Genomic DNA, 21,670 nt, shown 5'->3' with positions numbered 1-21,670 from the left:
TAACCAACTGAGCCACTCAGGCGTCCCCAAATGCATTTGTCTTAAAGCAAAAAAGGAACAAGCAAAAGGAGAAGTACAGAATAAGTACATTTCCTTCTCTGTCCTTGATTCCTGTAACCGTCTTCCCAGTGGCCCTGTCCCTTGCCATAAACTCAACTCCGCAGCAAGCTGCTTGACTCTCCTAAAGAAACTTGGGAGGGTCTCTTTCTTTCTGGTCTGCCTGTGTTGTCTAACGGAGCTGAGCCGGCACCCCAGCTGACCCCTCCTACCTAATCACATCATTTACCTTCAAACCTGGACATCTGAGTGTCTTCTTAGTTCTGGAAACTTGTCAGAATCCAGGGTCTCAAAGAGTGAGTCTGAAGCTGGACAGCAGGAAACACCCCATTCTCCTGTACCCAGCTCCCCTGTGGAATCCTAATTCAAGGCAGGTCGGGTGTGAAGGGCATCTCAGGGGAAGAATATCCGATCCCTGCTAATACCTGCCTCTAAGAAGCTTATCAGGGCATTGTACAAGTTCTGGGTCCCAGTGCCTCTGCCAGGGTGGGCCTTCCACTGGGGAAACAGATGGGCTCTCCGTGGTCCCCTGCGGTCAACAAGGAAACTGGGGAAACTTCTCAAACTTGGTTCTAAGCTCTAGGAAGGAGAGATGGTGCAGGGTTACCATGCTTAGGGGGAGGAAAGATCTGGAAAGATTCAGAAGGCACTCTGAGGGAGCCAAGAGAAAGTGTCTGGGGCTTAAGAGATCAGAAGACCTCAGTTAACACCAGGCTCTGTTTGCTACTGTGTGATTCTAAATGTAATCTAAGTGTCCATGTGGAGATAGTAATACCAGTCCTGCCTCTTTGTAGGGCTGATGTGAGAATCAAAATTAAAAATGAGGGAATATCTGCTCGGTATCACTGTGAACCTAAAACTGCTCTAAGAAATAAAGTTTATTTTAAAAGATGAGGGAATGTGGGGAAAATACTTTAAACTTTGAAGCATTTGGCACGCGAAAAATATTTTATTAGGCCTAAGGGAAATCCTTGGTAGGGAGGACACAGATCTCCTGAGAGCAAGAGGGGACATCCCAGGATACCCAAAGAATTATGCAGCCAACTCAGGGCTGGAGGTGTTGAAATGAGGGTGGGGTAAGGCAATGGGAACTTATGATCCTACCCATTGACGTGGAAGCCATTTTAATCATCTAGCTCTGCCTGATCCTTACTGACTGCTCCTTTCTCCCCTCCCTGTTTCCCCCAGGGACACAGATCACATGCAGTTTTGATTGTTCTCCTCTGAAATAGCAGGTAATCCCCCACAGCTTCACCCCTGCCCTACTTTATCCAGAGTGGCCTATAAGGGTAAGAAGGTGTCTAGGTCCCCCTGCTGAGGTACACAGGGGTGTCCACCCCTTATGGAAGCAGGGAGAGAAGAGCTGACCTCTGCTAGTCACCACATCCTTGCCTTGCCAGATCTAGTCACTTCCCATCTCAGTGACCCAGCTGTCTAACAGCCTCAACCTGGCCCAGAAAGATGGAAAGAAGAAGGGTACCTGAGGGGTTCAGTTGGTGAAGCATTTGATTCTTGAACTTGGGGTCAGGAGTTCAAGACTCACATTGGGCTATAAAAAAAAAAAAAGATGGAAAAAGGAACCCAATCCACAAGGAAGAATTATGAAAGATCTTTTTTTTTTTCCTAGAATAATTCCTCTATTTTTTACAATGCTATTGTGCCATACAGGAAATTCAGGGGAGAAGCAAATTCCCAGAAAAGGCATTCCTTTTCTCGTATACTTATAACTGTTGCCAAGGAGTTCTTTCTAGTGTCTAACCTAAATCTCACCTGCTGGGGTTGAGCCTGGTTCCCCCTGTCTTGTTCTCAGGGGACTGGGGCACACTTTGAAATTCACCAGGCTGTAGACAGGTCTGCTGCTCAACCAAGAGCAGAAGCATCGCCCGGACTGGCAGGGTGAGCTCGGGCAAGTTATTTCACTTCTCAGTGGCTGTAAATCTCTCCTGTGGTGGGTAATGACACTACCTGCTTGGTAGGCTCGTTGTGAAGATAAAGTAAATTAATATGTAAAACATACCAACAGGGTCTGGTACTGTTGTTATTCTACTTATGGAGACCACAGACCGCTAGGGGGCAACAGGTCCCCAAGCATTTCATTGTGACAGCACCGTCCTATGTACTTATTCGTGGGATCACCTGACTTGTGTCTGCATCTCTTAGTAGCAAGTGAGCTCCAAGAGGACAAGGACCTTGCCTGTGTATTCAACACTGAATCCCCAGACCCCAGAACAGTGTCTGGCACCCAGTAAATACCTTTGTGGATGAAATGAAAAGGGACATCCCAGTGAGGAGATGGTCAGAGATGGGGTGCCTGAGCTACACACTGGGGTGAGAAAGGGGGAGGAAATGCCCACTCACAGAGGTTCATGGCCATTCAGAAACAAAGTGCTGGAGAAAGACCAGTACCACCAGGAGGGAAAGATGATCTACTTTGTTCCACCAATTTGTCTCATTTTATACTCTCCATCGAACAGGGTGGCAGGGCAAGTGGGGCAGTTTTGGCTCTGACCCTCCCAGTAATATCAGGGTCTGAGGAAGGCAGGGTTTAGAGGCTACGCAGGTCAGCAGGGAGGCCTTTCCTTCCCCTCCGCAGCTCAAGGCCTTTCCCATGGTTCTATTAGAACGGGAGAAAGAAGGAATGAGATTTTTTTGCCTAATGGCAAAGGGTTTGTGGCTGAGGCTGGTTTATTTCTGGGCCTACATCAGGAGTTGAGATGTTGACCCTATAGTTGCAGAGTGGAAAGTAGACAAGATTTGGCAGGGGTTGCAAAATCAAATGCCTTCAGGACCTGGGTGAATAAAATTAAGTTAAATTAGCTCTATTCAAAGTCAGTAGAAGAGTAACGAGGGCTGCGTCTGGACAGAGAAAGAATGACCCATCAGTAGTCATTCCAATGTAAAACAATTTAAAAATATTAAAAGGTAGACAAAATGTGCTGAATTAGACCCACAGGTACTACTTTGCAACATCTAATAAAGTAATAAGCCTGACCAGGAGCAAGTCTCCTAAGGTCTCTCAAAGTCTGGTTCCTCATTTATACAACCAGAAAAGCAGAGCTTCTATGTGGGGGAGATGGAAGCGGTACAGTGAGAACCTGTGGAAAAGCATTTGGATCTGTCAGGCACGGAACTGCCACAGCCCAAGACTTTTTGTTGATATTGTTTTAATTGTTTATATTATATTGTTTATAGGATAGGATACTTTTTAAAAAGATTGATTGATTTTAGAGAGACAGACCAGTTGGGGGAGGGGCAGAGGGACAGAAGTTGACTCCCCACTGAGGGTGGAGCCCAAGGCCGTAGATCTCAGGCCCGGAGATCATGACCTGAGCCAAAATCAAGAGTTGGATGCTGAACCGACTGAGCCACCCACACTGCCCTATAGGATGCTGGCTACACTGCTGTCTCTGGTGGGAGTAAGCAAAATAAGCCCCCAAACATCCCACAACACTTCATCTCTCTAAGCCAGTGCTGGAGCCATACCTGAGGCAGGGAGCTGCAGGGGGGGGTGACACTTCAGGTCAGTAGCAGTTCAGAGTCAGGGTTTTGGCCTTCTTAGTCAGGTGCCCACCCGGAGGGGCCTGGGGCCTGGAAGAGCGGTCAAACAGGCCCTATCAGAGGGCTTCAGTGTGGCCACACAGGAATCCACACAGTACCAGTAAAATTAACAACTCCCCACTAAGTAAATGAGAAACAGCACACTAAGTAAAACTCGCTGTGTCGATCTGATTTTACAAAGGAATACCAACTGAAGCAACAGATTTTTTTTTTTCTCATCAGTTGACAAAGACTAAAAAATGTAATATCCTGTGCTGATGAAGATACCGTGAGTTATCAATCTGGTACAGGAGCACAAGAGAGCTTGTTAAACTGTAAGTCAGGTCATGTCCCTCCTCTCCTCCAAACTTTCCAGCACTTTCCCACTTCAGTCAGAGGAAAAGCCTCCACCATATCTACAAGGCCTATTCCGACATTGCTTGTAAGAGTGAAAATTGAAATCTATCTAAATGTCAATGGAGGGGCACTTGGGTGATGCAGTGGGTTAAGCCTCTGACTCTTGATCTCAGCTCAGGTTTTGATCTCAGGGTCATGTGTTCAAGTTCTGCCTTGAACTAAAAAAAATAAATGTCAGTGGAAAACTGGTACATAAATGGTGTCATAACTTTCCAGTAATCAATTATATAGCAGTTCAAAGCAATGAAGATGATGCCCAAGGTATATTAATATACTAGTAATAATAAAAACAAGATATAAAGGAGGCCCAAACCACCAAGGTTTTTATACACCTTGCAGCCTCCTATTCTTCTAATACTCCCTGATTTTAGTGTCAGCCTCATCCCAGGTCTCACTTCCATCCAAAGGGGACAGTGTTCCTCCTCTCCAACCCTCCACCTCCAGCTCAGGCTCAGTCTTTGGCCCAGGCTTCGAGTGTGGGCCTCTCTTGGAGGGAATGAGTGGGGAGGATAAAGGGTGGAGTCCCACTCCCACATGCCAACTCCCTATTTAGGCCACTGCATTGTTTACACACACACACACACACACACACACACACAAGCACGCTGGCATGCCCACTCACTTCGAGTAGAGTCCTTTGGGGAGGAGGAGACTTAAAGCCAGTTTGTGGTGTGGGGAAGTAAGAGTTAAAACCATTTAACCCCCAGGAAGGTGAGGAGTGGTGATTCTCCCATTCCCTACCTTTCCCCCTTTCCAACGCCCCCAACCCAGCCCCACACACACACACCCCACCCTGCTTTTGGGTAATTATGCTCTGGGGGGCTCCTTCCAACCCACAGACTCTTGATTTCACTCAGGTCACAATCTCAGGGTTGTGAGATAGAGCCCAGGGTCCAGCTCCGCACTCAGCGGGAAGTCTGCCTGAGATTCTGTCTCTCCCTCTGCTTCTGCCCCTCCCCCTAAACATGTGTTCTCTCTAAAATAATAAAGAAATCTAAGGCAGGAAGGCAGGAAGGCAGGAGAAAGAAAAAAAGAAAAGAAAGAAAAAGAAAAGGAAAGAAAGGAGAAAGAAAGAAAGAAAGAAAAACTAGTTTTGTTTTGCTTTATCTGCTTTTTCACTGAAAGATGCTAGGGTGAGGGGTGAGCCTGGGAAGATAGATGTAGGCCCAGATCATGAGGAACCTTTAAAAATTTAGAGTTTGGGGCGCCTGGGTGGCTCAGTCGTTGGGCGTCTGCCTTCGGCTTAGGTCATGATCCCGGGGTCCTGGGATCGAGTCCCACATCGGGCTCCCTGCTCGGCGGGAAGCCTGCTTCTCCCTCTCCCACTCCCCCTGCTTGTGTTCCTGCTCTCGCTATTTCTCTCTCTGTCAAATGAATAAATAAAATCTTTAAAAAAAAAAAAATTTAGAGTTTGTAATGCTTTTTTTTTTTTTTTTAAGATTTTATTTATTTACTTGACAGAGAGAGACACAGCAAGAGAGGGAACGCAAGCAGGAGGAGTGGGAGAGGGAGAAGCAGGCTTCCCACGGAGCAGGGAGCCCGACGCGGGGCTCGATCCCAGTTCTCTGGGATCATTCATGACCTGAGCCGAAGGCTGACGCTTAACAAGTGAGTCACAGGCGCCCCTGTAATGCTTTTCAAAGAAGAGGGTGTCCTAAATAAAGAAGTTCAGTTCTGGGGCGCCTGGGTGGCTCAGTTGGTTAAGCGGCTGCCTTTGGCTCAGATCATGATCTCAGGATCCTGGGATCGAGCCCCACATCGGGCTCCTTGCTTGGCAGAGAGCCTGCTTCTCCCTCTCCCTCTGTCTGCCACTCTGCCTACTTGTGCTCTCTCTCTCTGTTAAATAAATAAATAAAAATCTTAAAAAAAAAAAAAGTTCAGCTCTTTCTTAGACAAATGTAATATCAAATTTTCTCTTCTTTCCCCTTTGACTTTTTTTTTCAAATAATCTCTTAACTTCCTATCTTCTTTTCACAAATGCAAACCCAGTGTTACATGCCAGACCCTTGGGAACCATTGGTGGGTAAGCCTCACCCCTATTTATAGAGCAGAGATGAAATGAATTGGAATTGGAATTGTATAAAATCCCTACTTTGTTCAGTGAGTCTTTCTATTATTTTAGAATAGAGAGAAGCTTTGTGATTTTCTCAAATGCTGTGGACAGACTGAGGAGGATCGAGAGCAATTAAAAGAGAGGGGGGTCACAGTTTCTTCATCAAATACACTGCAAGGGGAAAAAGACATGGAGGGAGAACTTAGGGATGACAAGATACTTCAGAGACTGCAATGTCTGGATCTTACTTGGTTCCTGACTCAAACAATCAAAGTAAAAAAAAGTAAAATTTAGGGACCCCTGGGTGGCTCAGTCAGTTAAATGTCCAAATCTTGGTTTCGGCTCAGGTCAAGAACTCAGGGTCATGGGATCCAGCTCCACAGCGGGCTCCACACTCCACACGGAGTCTGCTTGAGATCCTCTCCCTCTGCCCTGCCCCACCTCATGCTCACACTCTTTCTCTCTCTGAAAAAAAATAAATTTTTAATTTAAAAAATTTTTAAATTTTTTTAAAAAGTAAAATTTATAATATTTTATAGTCCCCTGGATATTTGAAAACTGGGTATTTAATGATGTTAGGGACTTATTGTTAATTATTTTAAATTTGATAATGGTATTGTATTATTGGTTTTTTGTTTTAATTTTTTTTAAGTCCCTCACTGTCAAGAGAATGCAAAGACAAGACACAGACTGGAAGAAAATACTTGCAAAACACATATCCGATAAATGAATGTTATCCAAAATATACATACAAACAACACTTAAAACTCAAAAGTGAAAAAAAAGAACTCGTTCTGATTTTAAATGTGCAAAAGATTTGAACAGAACAGACCCTTCACCAAAGAAGATATACAGATGGAAAGTAAGCACATGAAAATATGTTCAACATCATATGTCATTAGGGAATTGCAAATTAAAACAACAGTGAGACACCACCACCCACCTATCAGAATAGCCAAAATCAAGAACACTGACAACATCAATGTTGCTGAGGAGCAGCAGGAACTCTCATTTATTGCTGCTGGGAATGCAAAATGGTACGGTCACTTCAAAAGACAACTTTTTCACAAAAGTTCAGTTTTTCACAAAACTAAAAGGTTCTTACCATATGACCCAGCAATCTCTTTCCTTGGTATTTATTCAAATGAATTGAAAACATATGTCCACACGAAACCTGCACAACGGTGTTTATAGCAGCCTTATTCATAATTGCCAAAACTTGGAAGCAACCAAGATGTCCTTCAGCAAACGGAGGTACATCCAGACAGTGGAATATTTATTATTTAGCACTAAAAAGAAATGAGCTATTAAGCCATAAACAAACATGACAAAAACTGAAATGGGTATTACTAAGCAAAAGAAGCCAATCTGAAAAGGCTACATACTATATGATTCCAACTCTATAACATTCAGGGAAAGGCAAAACTATGGAGAAAATAAAAAGATTAGTGGTCGCTGGGAGTCAGGGGAGAGGGAGGGATAAAAGGGCAGAACACAGAGGATTTTTAGAGCAGTGAAAATATTCTGAATGATCAACAAGTGTGGCTATCTGAACCCCCCCTCTGAGCCCCAGTACTTAGCACCTATGAGTGGCTTAGAATTTCTGTCACTAACCTTTACTTTGCCAGACTAGAAACCAAACCACTCTGCCTTTCAAAGCCTCTGTTGACAGTGGTCCACTGTTTCAAAGCAAAAATAAATAAATAATGAAAGGATGATAGATTATGCAAAGGAAGTTGTTCATTGATTCTCTTTAATGTATGTGTGGAAACATGCAAATGGGGTCTCTGGAGTGAGAAAAAGAAATTCATTAGCCAGCTATGCCTTGAAAAACATCTCCTGCAAGAATTTCTAACTCTGTGCTGATGTTCTCTGATTTTATATTCACTGCACAACCTTCTGATTTTTCATGGGATTCTACTAAGAATTTACAAATAAAAACAAAAGACTTAACCAGTTGCCCTAAGTGACTCAGTCCCCTTGGTAGTTACCTTTTCCCGTTCAATTTTAGTAAATCGCTCTTTTGCTTCCCTAATCTCCTGAAAGCCTGTATTCAGAACAAGTTTACCAAAATCTGATCACCCATCAGCAAACTAATAAACTTAAGCTTTAGGACTGGGGAAGGTAGGGAATCAGTCCATGGAGCTGAGCTGGAACTACCAGGAGAACTGCGACCCTATGGCTGAGTCATCACTTTAGGGGTAACTAGACAACTCCCCTGCCCACACATTCTTGGCCACATCCCTCCCACTAGGGAAAGAGTTAGAAACTGTAACCAAATAATCAAGAAGCAGCCTTACTTACCTAGATCCCATTATGCTCAAGCATAGTAAGGGTTTGAGACAGTGAGCCTAGCCACGTTGGGGAAAGGAGTTCTGAAGCAAAAAGGACAGTCTGTAGGTCCCTGGGCCCTGATGCTGGCAGAGACATTCCCAGGGACTGACTCTCTTCTTCAGCCACCTTGGATTTAAGGAGGAGATGGGAAAGAACTACAATAATTGGAACCTGCACTCTCCCACAGAACAAGCTGTGAAAAGTCAGACAGACTAGGTTGTTCAGTTCAAAGCACACTCCCTCCTTAACCCACCCCTTACCTCCCTCCATCCCACCAACTAAACGAAAAAGAGGCAGAGGCCTTTTTCTATTCTCACTTGTAATCCATGTGGTACAACATGATTCTTTGAACCACAACTACCCAGGCCTGCATGGTTAGAAAACTACTTCTTGCCCCCTCAGGAACCTGGCCGGGGCGCAGGCTGCTGCGGGACACCAGGTGGCCAGAGGCGAGGCGGGGAGGGCCCATGGTGCGCCACAGGGAAGTGGGAGTGCAGATCCTTCAGCAAGGCACCTCGCACTGTAGGGAGAACCAATGAACTTTCCCTCAGAGAAGGGGTGGGGGGGAAGAAAGTGAGCCTCGCGCAGAGGAGACCCAGAGGGGAAGTCTTGACTTGTCACCTAAGAAAAATATACGGTGCGCTTAGCATGAGCACTCCCCAGGCAGGAAGTGTAGTTAAAGAAGAGTTTGGAGAAGATTCTGTCACCTGGTTCGGAGGGGGCTCAAGAGTGCGGACAGAGAGGGGCACGTGCCAGTTAGCGTGAGGCGGGTGCGCCAACAGGCGCAGGTGAGTGAGGAGGCTGGAGTGTGAAGGGCTCACAGAGGTCTCTCTTTAGAGAGGAGGAGGTGGGCAGAGGGAAAGAGGGAAGAGCCCGAAAAGGGAGAGGGAGGGAGGAAGAGAAGGAAGGGGAGACAGAGGCCGGGCTCCGCAAGGTTGGGGATGTTGGAGCAGAGGTCAACGCGGACCCAGGGCTGCGGAGGGACGCCGAGGAGAGCGCGCCCCCTAGCGGCCCAGCCGCGCCATTGCCCTGCCGCTCAGGCCTTAAAGCCCCGCCCCCGTCCCGTGCGCACTTTGGCGCCGGCTTCCCTTTTGTCGCGCGGCCTCATCGTTCCGGCCGTGGTGCGCGGGCGGGAAGTTTGCGCGGACGGACCGTGCCGGCGATGGGCGCGGGGTGAGTGGGGTTGGCCGGGGGCCTCGGGCAGCCTTTCGTTGCTTGTTGGAGCTGCAGGGGAAGGGGTCAGGGGTGGGGAACGACGCGGAGCCGGCGCCCGGCCTTCCCGCCGCCCCGCGCCGTCTGTGCGGCGCCAGTTCCGGGCCCTGCTCCCGGCCTCCCCTCGCTCTGTAGCTCGGGGTCGTGGGCCCCGCGTGAATACCGCGATTTCGGCCCCTGCGCGGGCCCTCTTCGTTCCCTCTTCCCATAAGACTTCCAGATCTCAGTTTTTGTTTTGGACTGATTTTAAGGTAAAAATCCACCCCCCAGTTGCGATTCAAATGCAGGAGTGCTGTATTTCCAGGCTGGCGGTTTCGAGATGAAGTTGTACCAGAGAACTCAGGAGGCACTCCTCAGGGCAAGGGAAGTCAGTCTGGCAGAAACCTAAGGGTAGGTAAGGACCCTAAGTGAATGGCCGGGCCCCCAGAAACCCTAGAAATTCGAGTGGAATCATGCTCCGAGAGCGAAACTGCTAAGAAGACATTCTTTACGACTGAGCTAATTGTCACCTGCAGGGAAGAATTGTAAACGTGTACTTAGGTGACTTAGCATTAAGGCCAAGACAGGTGGCTGGGTTCCATTCTCAGGAGCAGACTGTTGTTGAGAAAGATGGCCCGTAATTGTCTTAAGCATTATATGTAAACAGTACTTTAAATAGTACTTATGGGAAAAGGGGGAGAATTAGCCCAAGTGAGAGATACTTCATGTTCTCAAAAAATTGCTGGACTGTGGTGGGCACGGATTTTTTTTTTTTTTTTTTTAAATCCGGCCTAGAGTGCTTGAGTAAATCATCCTTCAAGAACATGCAGATTCCTCTTTTAATTCTGTACTTACAACTGAAGTAATGGTTTCCCATGATTTTACCACTGTTACGAGGGTGGATGGACACAAATGCATCAGCCAGCTCTAGAGGTGTTTGCAGAGGCGAGACTGCCAGCCATGGGCACCCATTCACAGCGGATTTCAGGGGCCAGAAATGCTTTCTTGTACGAGATCTAAATCTGTGTATACTCTTTCCCAGTCTCCTTGAAAAGTTGAGGAAGTACTTCCCATGATCCCCAACTTTTTTTTTTTTAGAGAGAGGGAGAGAGAGCCAGTGCATGCAGTGGGGAGAGGCAGAGGGAGAGAACTCAGGAGGCACTCATCAGGGCTAGGGAAGTCAGGCTGCCAGAAACCTAAGGGTAGGTAAGGACCCAACATGAATGGGTGGGCCCCTAGAAATTTGAATGGAATCTCGCTCAGAGAGTGAAACTGCTGAGAATGGTATGCAGGCTCCATGCATGGAGCCTCCTGCAGGGCTGTCTCACAACCCTGAGATCATGACCTGAGGCAAAATCAGTAGTTCTTCCCCCCGCCCCCCCCAACCTACGGAGCCACCCAGGTGCTCCTCCCCAGCTTTCTTTTCTTTTTTTTTTCTTAAAGATTTGTTTATTAGAGCGCGGGTGTGCACACACATGCACATGGGGGGCAAGAGGGAGAGGGAGTCTTAAGCAGACTCTCTACTGAGCATGAAGCCCAATGTGGGGCTTGATCTCACGACCCCAGAACACAAACTGAGCCAAAACCAAGAGTCTGAGGCTTAACCGACTGCACCACCCAGGTGTCCCTTCCTATGCAGAAATGGGAGTACCATGTGAGCTGGATAAACTCTATATGTGGGCAGAGACATAGGAGTTCCTAGTTATCTGCTTGAATGAGGAGGAGAGAAGGAAATGTGTTTCTGGTGTCCAGAGTTAAAATTCATCCTGTGTTTTGCCAAAGAATTAATGTTCTGTCTGGTGACTAGGGGTAGTTAATTAGTCATTATCAAATATTTGTCAAGCACATACCCTGTGCCAGTTACTGTGATAGGTTCTGGGGAGACATTGCTGGGCACAATCTGACACAGTCCCTGCCCTTAGTGAGCTTATGGTCTAATGTAGTATAGTTGGACCAATATTATACAGGGCCTCACTTCTTGAACAGCACAGCTAAGACCCAGAAAGAAAATAAAAAAGACTGAGAAGATGAAGTAGTACCAAGCTGATACACTTAAGCCCATACATTTGACACTAGAAGAAACCCACAGGCTCTGAGAACCTGTTGAGTTTGACTTTGGACACAGTTTTAACAAGCTCGGTTACCTGGCTTTCTAGCCCATAGTAGCCAAGAAGAAGCAAATTAGAAAGAGGGAGGATGATTATAGGGAATTACTGAGTTAAGTAGGATGCAAGCTGATGGGCTAAAAATTAATCATAAAAAGGAGGCACCAAAACAGCACAACAGCCTGGATCCCTTGGATACAAGGCATTGTTTCTGTGTATATTCTACATAACCCCTGTTTTATGGGACCTTAATGGTAATTATGTAGAAAAGGGTTAAAGGGGAAACAGAGTTAGCAAATTAAACTGGATTTTTTTTTTTTGTTCTAGACCTTTTCTAGTCTTTATTAATGCCTGAACTCATTTTCTTGGAGCATCTCTCCAGAACAGTGTTCTGCAGCACACAATGCTGGTGTGAAAACAAAACAAAACAAAACAAAAAAACCCATGAGAGTAGCAAGGTGCTAGGCAGTATTGGTGTTTAGAGTGGTGATACCAGGTCATCATAAGAGTAGATTATGTTTCGCACGGTGTTTAATGAGGCAGAAAAGAGGGATACACATTTTAATTTTGTCTATCAAAATGGCTAAACATTTTAGAATTTTAAAGAGTCTGGAAAAGTAATTTATATCCCTCATTTAATCTTTATTGATGTTAGATACATGAGGCATTACTGTATTTGAAATGTATTTCAGGCCACTATGTGGTAAAAAGGCTTTTCCTACTTTACTTGAGTCCCTGACCTTGGTTTATAACCTTGCTTCCATGAACCATTATGTTCTGAGTTCCCAACAGCCTATTTACAAATGGAATTTTAGAATATCATGCATTTGCAGTTGGATACTTCACTGAAACAAGTAGTCTGGCCACTATTAGGTGTTTTTGAAGTTCCAAAGAAGAAATTAGCAAGCATTTAATTTCTAACCAGTTTTGTCCATCCAGAGTCTTCCCTAATTGTATATATGCAATATGAGTTTTATGAAGGTGTAATTAGTATATACATACAATGCTGTGACCTCCTTTTCTCAGTTACTGGCACTTTATAAATATATTTCTCATATTTACGTACGTGTCTTTTATTTATAGCTGTTATATCAATAGACCGTAGTTTGCTTATTAACAAAGTAGCAGCAAGCTGTGTCCCCATGAGCAGGTCTGTGTATCTGAACTTTTTTCTTTATTTTTAAGAACAGAAATGTTTTCTTCATGCTAATTCTCAATCCATAATTTTAAAGAACTCTGTTTTCTCCATTCTGCATTTTGACTTTTTAAAAAGGATTTTATTTATTTATTTATTTAGAGAGAGAGAGCCTGAGCTGGGGGAGGGACAGAGGGAGAGGATCTCAAGCCAACTCTGTGCTAAGCATGGAGCCCGATGTGGGGCTAGATCCCAGGATCCTGAGATCGTGACCTGAGCCAAAAGTCAGACGCTTAACCAACTGAGCCACCCAGGCGCCCCTCTGCATATGGACTTTTATACACAATTTCATGAGATAACATCAGCTGTCCTACATACTGTTTAATTTTATTCTTTTCCCTCACAATGAAAGCATTGTTGCCCAATTTACGTACAGTATTACCAAGGCTAGCAGTAGTTTACTGCTTTTGTCATGCATAATGATTTCTAGTTTTGTCTAATTTGGGTTGTGACTCTACTAGCCCTTTCATTTTTACATTTTACATTCATTTTAATAATAAAAAAGGGCACCAAGCAACAAGATAATTAAATAAACACACAACTACTGCTGTATTGATTAAGAGAGTGATAGTGCCCAAAAAGAATGGATTGCTTGTCAAAAAGCACCATCACAGGAGGGCACAGCATTGTATGTATATACTAATTACACCTTCATAAAACTCATATTGCATATATACAATTAGGGAAGACTCTGGATGGACAAAACTGGTTAGAAATTAAATATGACAGCTAGAAACGTTCATAAGTTGTTGGAGAGGTGATGTAGGAATGTTTGTTATATTAAGCTGTATAAACTTTGAAATTATGAAAGTCAAGAGTTACCTGAATTTAATATCTTTTTTAATAGAAATACGTGGTCCTTGGAGCATGTGGGTCGTTGCTTGCTTCCCTCCTTCTGAATTCTCTGCAGTTTTGCCTTTACCTCAACTTAAATGAGGTTTGCCTTCACGGGTGGGGAAAAAAAACGTTTTTCTCTCTGTAACATGTAAAGACCTAATCATATTTATTTTCTACAGCATTTCTCTCTTTCTAGCTGTCTTTTTGCGCTCTGATTGGGAACATTGGGATCATTTTCATCATGCCAACAGTGGTGGTAATGGACGTATCCCTTTCCATGACCCGACCTGTGTCGATCGAGGGGTCTGAGGAGTATCAGCGTAAGCACCTAGCAGCCCATGGTTTGACGATGCTGTTTGAGCACATGGCCACAAATTACAAGCTTGAGTTTACAGCCCTGGTGGTTTTTTCATCACTCTGGGAGCTGATGGTTCCCTTCACAAGAGATTACAACACCCTTCAGGTACAAAAAGGAATGAGTTATTGTATGTACAGGGCCCAGATTTTTAGGAAGGAAAACAGTGTTATCATATCGCACTGAATATTTAGAACTTGGGCTTTTTTTTTTTTTTTTTAAGATTTATCCATTTATTTGGGGGAGGAGGGGAGGAGCAGAGGGAGAGAGAAAGTCAGACTTCTTGCTGAGCACTGAGCCCAGTGATCTCACAACCCTGAGATCACGACCTGAGCCAAAACCAAGAGTCAGATGGTCAGCCGACTGTGCCACCCCAGCGCCCAGTAGAACTTGAACTTATTTAATGTTAAGTCTGTGGGTATAATATCTGAGTATAGCTATAAAACAAAGTTTCACAACCAGTAGGCCTTATGCCTTTGGTAGAGCTTTGAGTTCAAGCTCTGAGTTGTTACCTTACTTTATTCTCTCGGTTTTCTGGAATTTTCTGTGGAAAGGAGAGCATGTCAGGATGTAGTTCCCCATTCCCTAAAATTCAAGGTCTTTAAGTTCAATACTTTATTCTTTTCTATTTTCTTATAAAACTTGAGATGAAAAACAGCCCTTCCTTACCAAAACCTTTATTCTAGAGTAATTCAAAATTATATTTCCTCTCCAATAAATAGCCTTTGATTGATTTACAGATGCTAAGAAATTATAATTTTTAAACCTCAGTTGATAGGTATTAGTTCAAAAGGTGTTATCTGTGATATGCCAGAGAATTTACTTCCTGACAACATCTCTAAATCAATATTTCCAGCACTACCTCGTAATAGTAAGTGTGGAATTAAAACAGTTTAATACTTGCTGGGCAGGTTAGAGATCCAGGATCAGTGTAGTTTGATTTTTTAAATGTACATAATAAAATTTTGTTAAATCATTTCTTTTACTGTCTCACCTTTTTTTTCTGCTACAAGCTTTTTTTAAAAATTGCACTGGATTTCTTGTAAATGAATAGTAAACTAAGGATTTTGGATGTTCAGCAGTTCTGAAATTGAGAGAATTGCTATCTGAGTCGTTCAGAGTAGTGGTTAAGACCAGGTGTCCTGGAGTCCGATTGACGGGGGTTAAATCTAGATTCTGACACCTCCAGGCCTGTGACCTGGGAAAGTTACCTCATCATTCTGTACCTTTGTTTCCTTGTTTTAAAAATAGTTTAATAATCTATACCTTACAGAGTGTTGAGATAACTAAATTCATGTTAAGTGCCTAGGTTGGTGTTTAGAATATAGTTAGTACTCAATAATTTTTGTCTTTTTTTTTTTTTTTTATGTGTTTAAAAGTCCTTCATTTTAGTTACTTTCTTCAGGGTTCCCTTACAAAGCTAGGAACTTGGTGGACCATTCACTCTCACTTGATAAGAGAATGGAATAAAGGATGCTCCTAATTGTCCTTTGTGGTTGAGGAAGCTGGTTTTACCATTTTTCTTTGAGAAAATATGCTTTTGGGCTCTCAGAAGCACAATGTCCCCTGTGTAACATTCATGCTTTGAACAGTTTATGTTGTTTTCTAATAACAACAGTAAAAAATAATGAGCAATTTTATCTTTTATTCAATCAGGAAGCACTAAGTAATATGGATGATTATGATAAAACCTGCTTGGAATCTGCATTAGTTGGTGTTTGCAATATTGTTCAGCAAGAATGGGGTGGTGCGATTCCTTGCCAGGTAATGATCAATTCCTTTTCATTGCCCTAAGTTAAAACCATTAACCACTGAGGTGATTTGATTTTCTTTAGGCTCTGACACAGCACGCATTGTAATTTCTATAAACTACATTATACATTATTGGTATCTTTTTAAAAGAAGGCACTAAGTCAACACTAATATGCTCAGAAAACAGCACAATTATGCCTTAAGGAAAGCATTCTCTTAGCAAATTGGCTTATTGCAAACTAATATTGTTTGTATAAAACACGAAGGGCTCACAGTAGAATTTTAGAACACTCCCTGGAAGGGGTAATTATAATTTTGAGTGATAGAATTATAAACATCAGTATATGATAGTCTGTCTTCATTATCTTAATGTAGCATTTATTTAGCAAACATTTAACCATCTCAACTGAGTTTTCTAAAAAGTGATGCGTATGAATGTCATATATTCTGTTGCCCTTTAGTTTGGGTCCACAATAGGTCCACATTAGCAAATCAGAACAGAGTATTAGAATAAAAAGAGAATTGGAAGTTTACTATAAGCAGGCATACCTTGGAGATATTGTAGGTTTGGTTCAGACTATCAGAATAAAGCTAACATTGCATAAAGTGAGTCAGTTGAAGTTTTTGGTTTCCCAGTACATAAAAAATTGTTTACACTATACTGTAGTCTAGTAAGTGTATGATAGCATTATGTGTAAAAGAAAATGTCCATGCCTTAATTAAAAAATACTTTATTGCTAAAATGCTAACCAACATCTGAACTTTCAGCAAGTCATAATCGCTGGTCACAGAGCCCCATAACAAAGATAATAATAATGAAAAAGTTCAGAATATTGCAAGAATTACCCCAATGTGAAAGAGACACAAAGTGAGCAAATACTGTTAGAAAGATAGTACCGATAAACTTGCTCAGGGCAGGGTTGCCATAGATCTTCAATTTGGAAAAACTGCAGTATCTGTGAATATATTGCAACAAAGCACAAAAGCAAATATGCTTGTGCTTTGAGAAGTGATAGTACATTTTAAAGGAGAAAACAGAAAAATCGCTAAAAGGAAAATTAGGGTAATCTACAATAGGAGTCAGCAAGCTTTTTCTGTATTTTAGGTTTTGCAGATGTTTGTAACAACTTCTCAATTCCACTATCATAGCATGAAAGCAGCCATAGATAATAAGTAAATAAATGACATGGCTGTGTTTTCATAAAACTTTATTTACAAAAACAGGGGTGGGCCACAGAGTATGATTTTTTTGTTACATGGTCCAACACAGGTTCTTCAGTAGCGCCAGTGGCATCACTGGTATTTATTTTTTAACTAAAAATAAGATTGTGGCTGCCTGGGGGTGAGGGAAGGGTAGGGAATTGACTGAAATGAAGCACAAGGGAAACTGGGACAGGACTGGTCTTTATCTTGATTGTAGAAGTGGTTGCTCACTGAATGTAGTTGTTGGAACTCCTAGAACTGTATACTAAGAAGGATGAATTTTATTGCACGTAAATTATATCTCAGTAAACCCGACTTTCAAGTTTGTTTTTTTCTGACTACAAAACCACCTGTTTTACAGAGTATGAACTCATGGGTTAATGAAGACCCTGAGCTGCTACTAAAAGGTGAAATCATTTTAATAAATGCCATAAATGCCTTTTGATCACTTTCTTTTCAGAAATAAAAATGTTTGGCACCTTCATTAAACATTATTTATTTGGTAAATCTGTGCATACAGAATATCTAATGTCCTGAGAATATATTGAATAAATGAAATTTTGTTGTCAGTATCTTCTGAACTGGAAGCTAGCGGGTAGCAGTTTCCTTTGCTGCTGCTTCAGTCGTTTTAGAGACGAAATTCAGAAAATATGTAACAAGCAAGATCTTGTGCACCACACAGCCTTCTGCCTTTTAATGTTTTTTCTTCCTTTACAAAAGGAAGAATCTGAATTTGAGATGTCCTATACCCTGAGGGCCCGGGGCTGGGCCTGGATCCACTCAGGTTTGCTTGATGAGTTTTGGAGTGAACCAGGTCCAAACACTGTACTAAAGGTAGAAGTTATTAGTGATTGTTTTTATATTCAGTTACTATCAAATAGATTTGTTTTAATGTGGAATTTTGTTAATCAAGGTTTCAGACAGCTGGACTATGTCTTCATTATCTGAGTAAAGTCTGTCTCATTTTGACATTACGTGAAATATTTCATCACACAGTATCTGGAAAAAAGTAGAGGGAGAAGTAAATCATTATATAGCAGTTGTTCATGTAAGAGGAAATTGCCTTATATAGTCAATTGAGTATCTTCCCAAAAAATGACATCTCTCCAGGGGACTGCCATTGAGCATTCTTGGGCTTTAGAAATAAGTGCCAATCTTGGTACTTCACATGGTGCTGTCACCTAACACTGCCTTATGGCCTATTATTATCAAATTACAAGGCTAGGGTAGGAAGAGCAAAAATACTACTACTCTGGAACACTTGGAATATCTACCACCCCATAGGATCACTGAGGCAATGAGGAAGAAAAATAATTTGTAACTACCATCCATTGTTGGTATATTTTGAAGGTTTTTTCAGATTACAGGTTGATTAAGAATGTATTTTAAAGGTCTTTTATTTTTTTAAGTTTTTGGTTGGTTTTTTTTTTTTTGAGAGAGAGACAGAGATAGTGACAGAGAGCACGAGCGGGGAGGAGAGGGAGAAGCAGGCTCCTCGCTGAGCAAGGAGCCCGACGCGGGGCTTGATCCCAGGACCCTGGGACTATGACCCAAGCCGAAGGCAGACACTTAACCAACAGAGCCACCCAGGCACCCCTAAAGGTCTTACACATGTACATTTTTTAGAGTGGGGGAGGGACAGAGGGAGAGAGAGAATCTTAAGCAGGCTTCATGCCCAGTATGGAGCCAGACAGAGGGCTCAGTTTCACGACCCTGAGATCATGACCTGAGCTGAAATCAAGAGTCAGATACTTAACTGACTGAGCCACCCAGGCACCCCTACAAATACATTTTTAAAGCAGTTGTCATCTTAATTGACCAGGGATAGAGTTTGTCATCTTTGAAAATAGTGTTAAGGTTTGGACTTCTGTGCTGATACTTCCTAGGGTCACATGTAAAATAGATACACATGTCATTCTTGACATCCAGTGCCTTAGGTGCCAACTCTATCTAAAAGAGTCAGGGTTCTAGTTTTAATACAATTAAATAAGAATTGGTTATGATTTTAAGTGTTCATAGGTAGGTACTATTTTTTAGGTTTAATTAGATAAAATACAGAAAAGTGCATAGATCTTAAGTGCATAGTTCACTGAGTTTTGACAGATGCATACACCTATGTAGCCACTACTCCAGTTAAGATCTAGCACATTTCCATTACCCAACAGTTTTCTCACCTTTCCCTTTCTAGTCTGTATCCCCCTACACCCCACAGCTCTGGTCTGATTTATCTTAGCTTTGTTGTACCTGTTGTAGAACTTCATATAAATAGAATCATGCAGTGTGTCATCTTTCACTTGACCAAATGTTTTTGAGATTTATTCACCTTATTGCTTGTCTCCCTGCAGAGGTGGGTTTTTCAGGGTAAATGCCACTAGGGAGAAGTGAGACCACTTTAAATAAATATGTGATTTCATGTACAAATCTCTCACTCTGTGCAAACAGGTTGTTCTGGTGACAGATGGCTGTCTTGGCATTGGTAGAGGTTCACTGCGGCATTCGCTAGCTACTCACAGTCAACGAAGCGAGAGCAACAGGTTTCCACTCCCTTTTCCTTTCCCATCTAAGTTATACATCATGTGCATGGCAAATTTGGAGGAGGTAATACTGAGTTCTCTTTAGTTCGATTAGATACATTTTAGGACTTTGTTTTTACTATATTCCATTAGTGTTGTATATACTATAACATTGAACTCCACTGGTTTCAGCTGAGGCTAATCACTAAATTTGGAAGGACTCTAGGTCTCAAATGCTCTTTGAAGATTCAGAGTGTTGTCCATCTCTGGAAACCTAGCTGGCTGGAGTTATTATCCATCCTGCTTCCCACAAAGACTTTTCAGATGCATAAGAGTTAAAATGTTCTTTTTGGTGTTAGGCATTTACCTCATTTAGGAATTCTTATGTCCATTGCACCAGAAATATTGACAGAGATGTGCTTGAACTTTTTTGGTAAAGTAACACTATTCTGATGTATGTTTTATTAAACTCTACTTCCTGGTTTTCCCATTTATTTGGGGAAGTTACTTAACCTTTCTTCACCTCAGGTTTCATATCTGTGAAATGTAGATAATGATGGTTCTCACCTAAAAGATGTTAGAAACACTTTGGAGGGAAGATAGTGTGTAAATACCAACTGTGGTCACCTCTGAGAATCTTTGCAAAACTACTTCTGAGTAAAATAGCTCTACTGGTATAATTTTATATAGCATTCCTCTTGGTAACGTTGAATCAAAATTGTTATAGTTATTTTCCCCTCAGGTTGTTAAAAAAAAAAACCATCTCTGTTATTTATTGCCTGTATTATTTTAACGGGTGTGACCTCGGTGTGCTGATAATAATCTGGCATTGTGTGCCACTTTAAAAGGGTCATCTGTTATGCTTTGTAGCTTCAGAGCACTGACTCCTTGGATTGCCTTGAACGTCTCATAGATTTAAACAATGGTGAAGGGCAGATTTTTACTATTGATGGCCCCCTGTGCTTGAAAAATGTACAGTCTATGTTTGGGTGAGTATAGACTTAGAGCTTTTTTGCCTTCTTACAATCTGTTATTATAATTTGATATTCAGCTATAAGATCTATTTCACTATTTCTAATTGTTGTCATTTCATTTTCCCCGAGTTGCACAATTTTCAGGTAAAATGATTGGTAGTAGTGATTTTTAAAAGTTCATTCCCTTTTAAATTAAGCATGACTAAATCAATAATGCCTGTAGATACTGACTTCCTACAATGACTCAGCAGTTTCAAAAGATTAACTTGCTTTTGGGCTTTTCAGAGTTGAAATTTGCTCACCAAAAATGTCAGATTTTGTTCTATTTCACAAATGGTCAGATGATAGTTTTAGAGTTGACTTGAAGGGAAAATAAACTTAGCATCTTGAAGAAATTACTTGAAAAAAATGATATGTATCATATAAATACTCTTCTTACAACAATTAATCATCATATTCTAGAAAACTGATAGATCTGGCGTATACACCTTTCCATGCTGTCCTCAAGTGCGGCCACCTAACCGCTGATGTGCAGGTCTTCCCCAGACCAGAGCCCTTTGTTGTAGATGAGGAAATTGATCCCATCCCTAAAGTCATCAACACAGGTAATGTGTTTTTTAATTTTCTTCTTAGTTCTTTTGTTATCTTTACTTTCTTGTAACTTCTGGCTTTTTCACTATCTAGGAGGGTTGAAAAGAAAGGTAAATTCTGATACTAGGGTCCTGTTGTCATCACCAGTATATACATTCTGGATGGGAGGAGGCATTGCCAAAAGGGTGGCAGGCTTGTGGTCTTTCATGGTGAGGTCATGAGTTAATCTCCAATCCTAGATAACTATAGCCACAAATTACTAGAGTTGGAAATCATGACCAGATTCACTAGCCATGAAATCCCTGAAGTAATTCTTAATGGAGATTGGTTAGCATGATAATTAAGATCATCTGTGAAGGGGCGCCTGGGTGGCTCAGTTGGTTAAGCGACTGCCTTCAGCTCAGGTCATGATCCTGGAGTCCCTGGATCGAGTCCCGCATCGGGCTCCCTGCTCGGCAGGGAGTCTGCTTCTCCCTCTGACCCTCCCCCCTCTCACGTGCTTGCTCTCTCTCATTCTCTCTCTCTCAAATAAATAAATAAAATCTTTAAAAAAAAA

General features: G+C 42.3%; 2 protein-coding genes across 7 annotated transcripts in view; one reads left to right on the top strand and one right to left on the bottom strand.

Annotated features, from left to right (window-relative positions):
- Positions 1-8,675, bottom strand: part of SLC24A1 (solute carrier family 24 member 1) — a 38,656-nt gene extending 29,981 nt beyond the window's left edge. Inside the window, exon 1 of the mRNA XM_081831291.1 lies at positions 8,369-8,675. The gene's annotated coding sequence lies outside the window, so the exon portion shown is untranslated. The remainder of the gene's footprint in view (positions 1-8,368) is intronic.
- Positions 8,676-9,479: 804 nt separating this feature from the next.
- Positions 9,480-21,670, top strand: part of INTS14 (integrator complex subunit 14) — a 31,139-nt gene continuing 18,948 nt past the window's right edge. The window contains exons 1-6 of one of the 6 annotated variants that reach the window (XM_006729641.3): positions 9,480-9,571; positions 13,906-14,189; positions 15,738-15,845; positions 19,479-19,634; positions 20,420-20,538; positions 20,986-21,128. In XM_006729641.3, coding sequence (XP_006729704.1) covers positions 13,968-14,189; positions 15,738-15,845; positions 19,479-19,634; positions 20,420-20,538; positions 20,986-21,128 — 748 coding nt within the window. In that variant the 5' untranslated portion in view covers positions 9,480-9,571; positions 13,906-13,967. Of the gene's footprint in view, positions 9,572-9,726; positions 9,862-9,915; positions 10,001-13,905; positions 14,190-15,737; positions 15,846-19,478; positions 19,635-20,419; positions 20,539-20,985; positions 21,129-21,670 lie in introns of those variants that run through there. The other 5 variants (XM_031024108.2, XM_006729642.2, XM_031024111.2 and 2 more) reach the window with 5 other exon arrangements.

This window comes from Leptonychotes weddellii, chromosome 9 (genome assembly GCF_054177405.1).
Source record: "Leptonychotes weddellii isolate Sample4059 chromosome 9, ASM5417740v2, whole genome shotgun sequence".
NCBI lineage: Eukaryota > Metazoa > Chordata > Mammalia > Carnivora > Phocidae > Leptonychotes > Leptonychotes weddellii.
Note: the sequence above shows the minus strand (reverse complement) of the source record. Positions and strands in the feature narration are given on the sequence as shown.